Here is an 11,573-nt window from a genome sequence, read left to right on the forward strand (position 1 = left end):
GAATTGTAGGATAAACTCTCTCCTTGAGTGCATTCAAGTCTACACAACGGCTCGCACAAATTCTGACATGGCTACCCGATTAAAAATCCTGAGAAAGCGAGCAAAACAACTCTCAGATAATCATCACTGGGCACCACTCCCGTAACTTATTGCATTGCATATCACAGTCTAAAAAAACGCGTTTTACTACTGGCATGTATTTTTAACGCACTACATGGACCTATGTGTAACGTTGCGATGTCAAATCTTTCTTGTCTGTCCCTCACGCTAAGCCTCGTTCAGTACACCTTAAGCAATATCTTCACAACGACAGTTGATCCAATTAAAGTATGAATATCCTGAGTTACACAGGCTGAGCACAGTTCGATCAAGACAGGAGAGATTCAACCTCGAGTCCAGCTTCCTCGTCCCCGGAAGCTGCCGGATAAGGCTGAAGATAACTTCGATCTGAGGAACAAAGGGAGGCTTTGGTTTATTAATCTTTGCAGCACGAACTGAGATCTTATGGTGTGCTTGAATTAACATTGCAAAGAGTGGGCTCGCGGATTTCCTGGCACAATTTCCCAGAGAACTTTCACAAATTTTCTGATGAGGTCACTAGCGTCGTTTCAAGCATTGCAGGGCGCAAGACCAGCATGCAGAAATGCTGAGCGTCTCTGTATAAGAATAAATGCGAGGTCGAGGGGAAGACGATGGCCTTCCTTTGGTCAGACTAAGAGGAGCCACGGTCCAATGATTCGCCATCAGAGACAAAATTATGATTGGGGAATCAACGCAGAAGGCTCGTCATTGGAGGGTGAGTCTCTTGCTTGGCCAACGACAGTCCAAAGGGGGAACTATAAGTTTCTCACAAAACTGGCATTTACCTGGGCAGTCTGGTATTTCCCAGAGCATCCAGCAGGACTTCATGCGTTGCGCAGGCGGTGCAGCCCAGGTGGCCATGAATGGCGACACTGTTTTCATACACTACATTTGTCGGGATGAGGACGGCAACATGGTGGATGACTCTGCTGAGAGTGAGGATCACCCAGTCAGCTTTGAAGTAGGAGCAGGGGAAATCACAGGCAACCCACTGTTTCAGGCCTTTGATGAGGCCATCCGGGGCCTGCCACTGGGCTCAACCACTGTCCTGGAGGCCAGAGGGGGAGATTGGAACAGGGAGCTTTTCTTCGAGGTATGTCATGATGCCTTCTCCATTTGCACAGTGTGCATACCGGACTCTGATGTTGACAATATGACGTCCTGCCTGATACAGACGCAACGCAAAGTTCACCTGATGTTTGTTGCAGGTGCCAAGAGATCATGCAGAGATCCAGCGGCTGGAAGGGAGGTACAAGAACCAGGGGGGTCTCCAAGACGGGCTGATTGTGGAGCTCTCAAACGGAGGTTCGGCAATGGTTGTTGCAGTGACAGATGATGTTGTGAAGATTGACGCCAACAACATGCTGGCAGGGAAGAGGCGGATCTTTGAAGTGACACTGTTGAACATCGAACCAGCGCAGAGGTAGATTGTGACAATCATTACGTTGTAATTTTTGTCATTTGCAGTGCAATGTGCATTGGAATTTCAAATGTTTACCACTCCATAATCAGAAACATCAGCGGCTGCTTGCATCAGCCTGAAAACTGCAACTGGGATACACTCAATTCTCTGGTGTGCACCAATACCCGCTCAGAGTGCCCTCATTTCACTCCAGTACAGCTAGCAAGATGGCTCTAGAGGTGACACCTGCTGTACTAGGTAGTGAACCCACTCAGCTGTGCACTGATCAGCAAATTTAAATTGATTGAAAGGCAACGTGCAACGGGTAAGTATTCCCAATGTTGTTCCAAGGTGTTCATGGTTTGTGCTCTCGCAACTGCCGTGCATTCAGAAGCCAAGCTCCACATCAGCACACTCCTCTACTGCCACCGTGAGCATCTCTGCAGTGAAGGTGTCGTCTGGCCGCAGCGACAGAGCCTTGTGGTAGTTATCAATCGCTTCCTGCATCCTCCCCTGCCCACACACAAGCGCGAATGCAATTTAAACCAGAAGAGAATGCAGCCATCAAAGACATAGCATTATCAAGGACAGTCCTCTAGACCTGCCTTGCATGCCCTAGCAAGGTATATTCCAGGCAACACAGCAGTTATTGGAGCTTATGAAAACAATATTCGGTCAATCTGAGAGGGTTTTGCATGTTGCACCTGGAGGTGATAGGTGTAGCCCAAGGCAGAGTAGGTGCCAGGCTGGCCCGGGCACAGCCCCAGGGCCCTCTCCAGCATCTGGATGGCCTCGCTGTAGCGCCGCTGCTTGCGCAGAGTGTGCCCCAGGTTCACCACTGTTGGCTCCCACGCTGTACAGAGCAACAGAACGACCTTGTCAACTTCCACTGCAACGCAAATGCGCACTTATCCCACATTGTGCACATTTAGAAAGGTCGTGCCCAATCATCCATACAGAAGGCGAATCTAATCTCCCATGCGAGCCACGACAAGCAGCTGAGAAAACATCAGATCCGCAAGGACTGACCTTCAGTGAGGCGGCCGGGCACGCGTTCGAGGGCGCGAGACAGCCACCGCTCGGCCGCATCATAGCTGCGCGCTCGGAACAGCAGGCAGCCAAGCTCATTGCAGGGCAGCGGATCCTGCACCATGCCATCAGCTCTCGTAATATATTACCCATTGCATCTTGCTAGCCACAGATAGCATCATTCAGATTTTGTAAGGCGTATTCCAAACAAGTCAGGATGAACTGCAGGCATGGTCTGGTGTTTGAGGGGCCCCAGGTGCATGGTCCACACAGTGTAAGCAGCTGGACTAAACAACGTGTCTGTGGGTGAATACCACGGTTGGGTATGTATGGGACGCACTCACAACCCTCAGGAGGACTCTTCGGTCATGTGGGCACTACTCTGTGCATGGAATCTGACAGAGGTGGGGGCGCCCACCTGGGGGCACATGCGGTGCGCTGACAGCAGCAGCTGCTCGGCCAGGGCGGTGTTGTTCATGCGCGCGTACTCGCAGCCCATGCCCAGCAGGGGCAGGTGCAGCCCAGGGAACAGCCTCGCAGCCGTTCTGTACGCCGCCATCGCCTGCATCACACCATCCACCCATCGCAAAATGTCAGCACAGCAGCAGCACTATTCTGCAGAGCCATAGGTCATCAACCGCTTGCTATGACTCTTTGGAGGGGCTGCAATAGAGGGAAGCTGCAGCAAACAACTCTGCAACAGCAGCAGCCTGGCAGGTCTTGCTGAGTACCATTCCCATGCTGGCCCACTGCATATAGAAAATTCACAGGGATAATTTACAGGACGTCTGCAGGACGTACCTTGCCTTTCGGCAGGAAAAGCGTGGGTAATAAGAGTGATAATCATTTACAGGGTGTTGGCTGAAGGGGTGCTGTGCTGTCTCACCTGATCGCTCTCATCCTGCGCAGCGAATGCATGCCCAAAGCCCAGCCATGCGGGTGCAAAGGAGGCGTCCACGGTGGTTGCCTTGCCAAAGTAGCGCCGAGCATTCTCATACCGGCCGATGCACAAGTAGTAGCAGGCCACGCCAAACCAGGAGACTGCTCTATCTGGATACTCCTCCACCAGCCTGCACTCAACTTGCCATGTGAACAGCACCACAATTTACCTGGTCAATAGTCCCATCGTCTTTAGCACGCAGGAAGGGTCATCATCTGCTCAGTTCCCCCGGTCATGGACATTATTAAAGATAGTGCAGGGGAACAAACAACAGCACATGACAGGGTGAAGCAGAGTGCTCACTTGTGCCCTCTGAGGAACAGCTCGTTTTTCTTCCGCAGCTCCAGGGCAGCAGCGAGATGCACTGGCATGGCTTCCAGGGCGTAGGGGTCCTGATCTAGCAGCTGAGAGGTCAGTGCATGGCTTTCCTGCACATCCCAAATACCTTGAACCGCTGCAATAGGCACCTGAACATGTTGGCATCGTCAACCAGATGAAACAGAGCAGAACGGACACCGAGAATGAGGGATACTTGCCTGGTATCCGCCAAGATGGAAGTACCACTCTGCGCGGCAGACAGCCACATCAAGGTTGCCAACCAAGCCGCAGCCGCCCTTGCCTGAATTCTCTGCATCCTCGTCCAGATCATCCTCCTGTACATCCCACCATGGAGGCATGCCTCAAAGGATTCCACCAAAGACACGACAGTACACGCTTTACCTGATCACGCAGCACTGCACTGGACAAATCTGTGGTGTGCATTTGAACATGCATCAGCAGGGAGAACCAAAAGTCACAAATTAAAGGTACCCCTTTGGGTACGTGTCAGCAGGGACATCAGAGAGTGGACAAATCAGACGTACCCTTCAAATGCAAGTCAGCAGGGATGTCCAAGACTGGACAGATCGAGGTACCCATTTAAATGCTGTCAGCAGGGTGTTTCCGAAAAAAAATTTACGGAAAGAGCGGGAGGCCATGCACTGACCATGTCATTAGAGGAGGAGGAGCGCTGCGCCATGGAGCGTGTACGAACGCCCGGGGACGAGTCAGTGTCCTTGTGCGCGTTCAGCTTGGCCGATGCCGACGGCTGCAGCGGCGTGGCGGCCTCCTCGCACGACGGCGTCGGCGGCGGGGCCGGTACCGGGGTGGGCGCCGGCGCTTCCAGAGTCTCCAGGGTTCCCTCCATCGTCTGCTGCTGGTCGTACTTCTTGCACTTCGCCCTGCTCCATGCACACAGAATGCTGATGGCCTCTGCCTTGAACCTCCTGCGTCTATGGTTGATCCAGGCCTGCCTTGGCATCCCTTTGCTACAAGGTGCCTTCATGTCTAGCAGGTCGGCTGGCACCTTGAGGAATAGTGCTTATTTGTACTAAGTGTATCCTACAATGCCCTGGTCTGAGGCCCTCGTGACACGGGCAACTAGTGGAAAATGGACCTGTAGAAGAGATGCAGCCATCGGTCTTCCTCGCGATAGTGCAGGGACTCTCGCAGGGCTGCCTCCTCCTCGCTCGTAAGCATGTGCCCCTCCGCCAATGCCTAAATCATAATAACAACCTCTTCAGAAGTCATCAGAAGCAGGATGTAACCTTAGAATCCTTGTTCAAGCGTGCACACACCTTCCGGCAATTTGGGAAAGGATTTGTGGACTTACCCTGAAGGCTTCGTAGCAGAACGGATCCATGTGTAGGGCTGCCTTATACCACCTGATCGCCCTACCGCGGTTCTCGAGCGCCTCATAGACACGGCCGCGCAGGAGGCACATGGCCGAGGTGTGGCTCACTCCCTGGCCAATGTCCTCCTCCAGTGCAACATCCTGCAAATGTTTTAGATATCCATCCGTTAGCACTGTAAGGAGCTGCTTGTGGCATACAGTGATCTCAATATTCTCAATGAACTCAGCGTCAGGGAAAGTGCATGGTAGCCAGGCAGACCTGCATGCTGAGTGCTTCCAGCTCTGACTCATCCCAGCCCCCCAGGACGTTGAGGCACTCCTCCCAGTCTTTCACTTCTGCTAGACAGCGTGCTGCTAGGTATCTGCAGCGGATGTCAGCCTCAATGAGGCCTGCATTTCTGAGCAGAGCAAGGGCTCTGCGCCACTGCCTGCCCATGTAAAAGGCCTGCAAGCATAGTGACGTGATCATTTCCAGAAATGACATACTCTGCAGGTATTTTGATAGGTCACATCGTCAGAGTATCAGCATCGAAATTTCCAGGAATTTTGATCAGAGGGGCAGGCATGCCTGCATGAAAGACTTCCAGAATAAAAACTCTCAAGCAATTTTGAATATATGCGCAATTACCTCGGCAAGCGTGTAGACATCAGCTGAAGCACCATTTGACATGGTCACGAGCTTGTCTGCATAGAAGATGGCTGAGTCATATAGATGCTTGGCAAGGCAATCGTGGACTAAAGATCGCATGCGCTGACACAGCCTTTCCATAGAAATAGTTGCTGTCATGTTGTCCCACTCTCTTTTATTATCCCAATCGCCTTTTGCCTTCGAAGGTCATTTCACTTGGGTGATGGACCATCAATCAAGTTCCTGAGTAGGCGGGATCATGAGTGGATTTGAATCAGACGATGCAACAACTTCTTGAAAAATTATCAAGGTAATTTACACTCCGCTTTGTGTGGAGAAAAAGTCGAAAAAGGTGGAATTATGCCAGTGACACCAGTGACACTCGTTCAGATCCCCACCTACGAGGTGCTCAATGACCCTTGCCAATGTCTCAACCAGAATCCCCAACTTTCCAAATTGTTGTTCTAAAAGCGAATGGCAATTCTCGAACCAGGACTGTCATCGGCACGCATTGCATGTGCTTGACCAGTATAGCCAAAACTGGCAGCCAGGCCCCATTATGGTATAACACCACTGACTCCCTGTTCTGCATATTTTGAGCCCCTAAAAACTTCTATGTTGTCATGCGTTCGTGGACAGTGTAAAATGCCTGCATGGTGCGCAGCCGGTGAATGCATGCGCCCAGCGCTGATTAGCCGGTTTCAAACCAAGTTGGCGCGCCGCGACGCGTTGACCAGATTTTACTCTAGATCTGCCTTGCTCAGAATCATCCAGTTGTGCGTGTCATGCGCGGCCCAGTGCAGTGGTCAGCCGCTGTGCACATGGCTGACATTGACGCCGAGGAACCGCTTCATGGCCTCGTAGGTGGCCCAACAGATCGCGGCGGCGGGGGCGTGCCACAGCGTCCGAGGCTGCCACCCTCTCCACAACGCCCCAGATCCCTCCTCCCTTGCCATTTGCCGCATGATGGCAAACACATTGACAGCTCTCCTGCGACAACCATATCCTTGCCTTCTTGGCGTCAATAATGCACGCCCATTCATTGTGACACTCCTGAGTCTCAGGTGCTCACAGGCCATTTGGAAATAAAAGCCACCTGCATTTCCTGTCTCAGTGAGAGAAGGCCTGAGAGCTGAGTCAGTGTGCTCTGCTTTGCTAAGCGGTTGCCCACAGAGCTTCCTGACCTGGTGGGGATTGGGCCATTGCTGCCAAGCTGCAGACGCGTTTTGACTACATCGAAAGGGGTCGTCAGTGCCGCTGCGAGGCCTCCGGCCAGGCCCCCAGCAGCCAGCTGCACCGCAGTGCCCTCCTGGCCCTCGCGCCCGGGAGCCAGCAGCTTTTTGGATGACTCATAGATGGGAAAATGGAGAATTGTCCAGGGAACATTCGCCAACAAGGTTGCCGGATAAGACCTGCGTGCAGCAGGTGAGCACGCCTCAGCGTCTCACTTCTCTCGTAGCCTTTACCACTGTTATTTGCAGATGCCGAGGTTCGTCATCAACTGAGGGGTGGTTTGCGTATCAGGCATGCATACGACCCTATTCAATGCCCTGTAGTCGAGTGTTAATCTGACTGTATGGCTGGTCACACCTGTAGAAAGCCGTGATGCCCTCCTCCTGCCAGATCCGCATGGTGCAGTCCAGCACGCCTTTGTACCTGCCGCGGTCGACCTGCAACCGCTGCTTCACCACATCGGCGGGTGTCATGACCGCATCGTTCACCACAGTAGCCGCCACCCCTGTCATGCATACCAGAGCGAAGATCTGACCTGGACAAATCGCAGCAGTGGATGGTACACGCTGATGAGGGAAGATGTCGTCTTGCTGGCCAGCGTGGTGTGAAGCAATGAATGATGTGCACCTGCTGCTGCAACGCTGACCGGCCGATGGCCCCCTCTGTTGGCCCCAAGTTCCCTCTTCGTCAGCTCGTAGACAGCATAGTACAGCGCATGAGCTGGTCCTGCTCCAGCTGTGGCTGCAGTGAATCCCTTGTACAGGCCCCTAGCACCCTCCTCCCGCACAATTTGCGCCAGCATGCCGGAGAGGCCAAGATTCCCAGACCGTACAGTGGCGATGCCCTTTTCGGCATGTGTCACCACAGCTGCCTGCATCAACATTGTTGGTGCTTCAATGAGTCGCCGCGCTGAAGCAATTGATGAGTTGAGTGGGTATTTATCTAGGCAGAACTTGCCTGCATCCGCGTCTTCACAGTGTCCAGAGGGTACATTACAGCTGTTTCAGCCATCCCTGCAGCAGCCCCTGCCAAGCTGTGAGCGAGGAAGGATGCGCCAGGAGCAGGGACTTCACCCTCAAACTCAGGGGTGAAAGGACCTGACATTCCTTGGACTGCCCCAACTCAACAATGACATGCTGTCAACTCCTCATATGCACCGACAAGTGCTGCTGTTTCAAGATCGGTGCTGGCGTGATAATGAAAACGCCACGACGGCATGGGCACCCAATGGTCAGACGCATCCAACAGCACTGGGTGTAGACTTTAGATCCTGAAGGCCAGCACCGATCTGAACATGAAGGTATAGGGGAAGTATAGCAGATCTGAGCTCCAAGAGAAGAGTGAAAGGATTCGACATGATGCAAAGCCTAGCTTCCAAGTTTCCAGGGAAATGTGGAAGCCAGTGAGCTCCTGCACGTGATGACAAGGCATCACACCTCGATCCGATGCCCACAAGGCGGATCTGGCGGATCCTGCGCAAGACAGATCGACATCGATGTCTCTTGCGGGGTCTCTGTTGCACACAAGGTTGTCGAGCCCCTGCCTGAAACCGCACACCTGGAGGAAGAGCGCACCGGTGTTAAACGTCACTCACAGTATGCAGCCAGCTGGGCAGCCAAAAACTGATAGTAAACCGTATTCTCGATGCACACCAAGGTCCCACTTGTTTACTCAGGATACAGACACGCACAGAAAAAATGTTCTCCTCCATGCTCTGAGCAAATGGGCCAAGGGAGAAGCAGCTCCCACAAACTTGGCGAAGGGAAGGGGCATCTGTGTCAACTCTCACTTTGATTCTGGGAACATAGAGGTATGCTGCATCTGCTCTAGCAACTCATCGCTCAAACGATTCAGGGTAAGGCAAGTCTGAAATGCTATGGCTTGTACAGGTCTTGGATATCTCCCAGGCTCAGGCCAGAGGCGTTTCACACGAGCTAAACCTGCGCATCCACGCGTATGTGTCTCCCCAGACTCACTTTTAAGTCACCACACGCAGTCACTAAAGGTCACAACAGGTGTCGTGATGCACAGCGCCTCACAGCCGGTGTGACTGCAGGGACCCGTACTGTGAGAGCGATGAGACAGCCCATTTCATGTGAGTCACATCCTCCAAGGTCCAGCAATCCTTACTTTTAGCTACAAGACGGCCTCTGTGTTGAGAAGTTGCACTATTGGACTGGGGTCCATGGTCACATGGGCATGAGAATGCAGGTGGTTCTACTTCCGCGTGACGGGCGCAAAGGGTGAGGATCTGCACATCAACATCACCAACGCAGGGGAGGGTTCTTTCCCTACGGCCTGGCCGGGCTACCAGACCTGTGCAACCTATGACAGGAAGTACTGGTTCCGAGTGCCCACCACCTATGACAAGGAGACCGGCGTGCTGAGCTGGAAGCACACCCCTGAGCATGTGCGCATCCGCTCATAAACAGTGCAACATTGCTGGCACGCATTGTCAGCATACAAGCAACCGGTGACAGAGGTCACAAAGCGGCAGACATCACTTCAGTCCTGCAGCCTGATCAGTTGAACTGACACTTGGGCCTTTGCATGAGGATCCTGCGATGTGACTTTCTGTGCGAAGAAAGCTTGGCATGTATGCAGGATGCTGTGAGGTATGCGTACTTTGCGCCGTATACCTATGAGCAGCACCAGTCGCTGATTGCCGACTGCCAGAGCAAGCCGGGGGTCACACTGGAGATGCTGGGCCAGACTCTGGACGGCCATGACATGGACCTGCTGCGCATCGGTGGGGTCCCAATGATCATCCGTGAGCTGTCTGCGTTGCATGAACGAGAAGCAGCAGTGCAGCTTGGATAGTGTGCAGCAGTGGAATTCTGTAATGATAATGCAAATGTGGTGTGCAGGTGACGCTGATGACAGCGACAAGAAGAAAGTTTGGGTGATCGCTCGTCAGGTAAGGGCAGTGGCTCCGAGATTTTTGGATGTGTAAAGATGTGCAACAGGCACTTCAAAGGTGCTTTTTGGAATCACTGATGCCCTGTTGGTGTACTCAACAGCATCCTGGCGAGAGCATGGCTGAGTTTTTCATGGAGGGATTCCTGCAGCGCCTCCTAGATCGCCACGACCCTGTCTCGCGCAAGGCCCTCCAGCAGGCTGTCTTCTACATCGTGCGCCCCATTGTCTTGCACTTAGTAATGTACCTCTGAAATGCTTCCAAATTATGAGAGGTAAGAGTGGTTTGACTGGTATGATAGGTATGAAAGATTTGATGGGTAGGATGAGACAGCAGGCTTAGAAGGGTAGGATACTAAGATACAAAAAGGTAAGAAAATAATCAAGATCTTGGCCCTCTCTCGCCAAGTCCGTATGGTCATGGTTATAATTGCCAGTGGGTGGTCAATAGTTACAGCACAAGGGGAAGGCTGGGCTCTAGGAGCTTGCTGAAATGGTGAGATGATCACAGGTGCCAAACATGAACCCAGATGGCACATGGCGGGGCCACCTGCGTACCAACGCAGCAGGTGCAAACCTGAACCGCGAGTGGGACAACCCCACCCTTGAGCGCTCGCCTGAGGTCTACTATGTCCGCAATCACATGGACCTGGTACAGCCTATAGTTCCCTTCTTCGCGTTTTATGCAAGATTGCGCGAGTCAGTGTTTAATCTGCATCTTGTCTGCCAGCTGCTTGACTTCTAAAATTGGCTCTGTTTGGCAGTCATGACTGGTGTGGAAAGCATACCTATTCAATACACTGGCATGCAAAACAAAGCGAGTTACTGTTGATTTGGAAGTGCACAACACACAGGTGATATGAGTGACATTTGAGAGGTGGGCAATTGTGTAACCCCTGCTCGCTTGCATGCTACAGGTCGGGTGCGATTTTTTGGCAGACATTCATGGCGATGAGGAGATCGAGTACAACTTCCTGGCCGGCAACGAGGGCATTCCAGCCTGGGACGACCGGCTGAAGGGCCTGCAGGACGAATTCTGCCGGGCTTTCCTGCACACCTCCCCAGACTTCCAGCTCGGGTGGGTTCCTGCCTTTTGGTGCTCATTTATCATTGTAACCCCTACGTCCTGCTCTGATGCACACATCCGGTGTATGCATGCACAGTGCTTACTTGACTTCAGAGCCCTTCAGACGCAGCTTTGTGGCTGTCATTGTGTTTCGCTTTATTGCTTGGATGATCAAGCAGATTTGCTTAAAGTATGGGACGAGTGGCTGCAGGAATGGCTATGGCGTGGACCCTCCAGGGCAGGCGAATCTGGCAATCTGTTCTGGGGGAGTTGGGCAGCGGTACAAATGCCTCGCCTTCACCCTGGAGATGCCCTTCAAGGACACCCATTACGCGAGGGAGCCCGTCCAGAACTGGTCCCCTGAGCGCTCAGTGCGCTTTGGAGCAGCCATGCTGAATGCAATCCTGGCAGTCATCCCCACATTGCGGTGAATTTTGTGCTCTGTTTTACTTTTGAGCAGCGCTGCACAGGAGCTTGGCAGCTGCCCAAATATATTGTTTTGCCATTCAGCTATCTATCAATTTCAAGTACTGCGAATAGCAAGATTTTGGGTACAAAATTTTCAATGCTGCGCAGAACTGCATAAACTTATGACAGTCCTTCCTT

The 11,573-nt window shown here is 52.6% G+C and overlaps 4 protein-coding genes across 4 annotated transcripts; 2 read left to right on the forward strand and 2 right to left on the reverse strand.

The window, feature by feature from the left end:
• Positions 1-732: 732 nt before the first annotated feature.
• On the forward strand, positions 733-1,508 carry COCSUDRAFT_41796 (FKBP-like protein; the record flags this gene model as incomplete). The annotated part of the gene is made up of 3 exons (XM_005648094.1): positions 733-796; positions 921-1,174; positions 1,290-1,508. 3 exons carry the CDS (start codon positions 733-735, stop codon positions 1,506-1,508), a joined length of 537 nt encoding a protein of 178 aa, XP_005648151.1.
• Positions 1,509-1,870: 362 nt separating this feature from the next.
• Positions 1,871-5,893, reverse strand: COCSUDRAFT_15316 (TPR-like protein; the record flags this gene model as incomplete). Its single annotated transcript, XM_005648095.1, has 12 exons — positions 1,871-1,996; positions 2,188-2,336; positions 2,513-2,627; positions 2,931-3,074; positions 3,399-3,582; positions 3,756-3,875; positions 3,963-4,078; positions 4,594-4,672; positions 4,888-4,988; positions 5,104-5,265; positions 5,384-5,569; positions 5,753-5,893. The coding sequence occupies 12 exons, from the start codon at positions 5,891-5,893 to the stop codon at positions 1,871-1,873; spliced, it is 1,623 nt and encodes a 540-aa protein (XP_005648152.1).
• A 165-nt stretch (positions 5,894-6,058) lies between these two features.
• Positions 6,059-8,122, reverse strand: COCSUDRAFT_28932 (mitochondrial carrier). Its single transcript, XM_005648096.1, has 5 exons — positions 7,943-8,122; positions 7,613-7,856; positions 7,343-7,490; positions 6,937-7,164; positions 6,059-6,742 (listed from the first exon to the last, which is right to left on the reverse strand). Exons 1-5 carry the CDS (start codon positions 8,087-8,089, stop codon positions 6,559-6,561), a joined length of 951 nt encoding a protein of 316 aa, XP_005648153.1. The 5' UTR covers positions 8,090-8,122; the 3' UTR covers positions 6,059-6,558.
• A 358-nt stretch (positions 8,123-8,480) lies between these two features.
• Positions 8,481-11,508, forward strand: COCSUDRAFT_47365 (peptidase M14, carboxypeptidase A; the record flags this gene model as incomplete). The annotated part of the gene is made up of 8 exons (XM_005648097.1): positions 8,481-8,512; positions 9,197-9,395; positions 9,590-9,734; positions 9,853-9,902; positions 10,006-10,116; positions 10,413-10,553; positions 10,819-10,979; positions 11,179-11,508. The coding sequence occupies 8 exons, from the start codon at positions 8,481-8,483 to the stop codon at positions 11,396-11,398; spliced, it is 1,059 nt and encodes a 352-aa protein (XP_005648154.1). The 3' UTR covers positions 11,399-11,508.
• Positions 11,509-11,573: the final 65 nt, after the last annotated feature.

The sequence above is a fragment of the Coccomyxa subellipsoidea genome, assembly GCF_000258705.1.
Source record: "Coccomyxa subellipsoidea C-169, whole genome shotgun sequence".
Lineage (NCBI taxonomy): Eukaryota > Viridiplantae > Chlorophyta > Trebouxiophyceae > Coccomyxaceae > Coccomyxa > Coccomyxa subellipsoidea.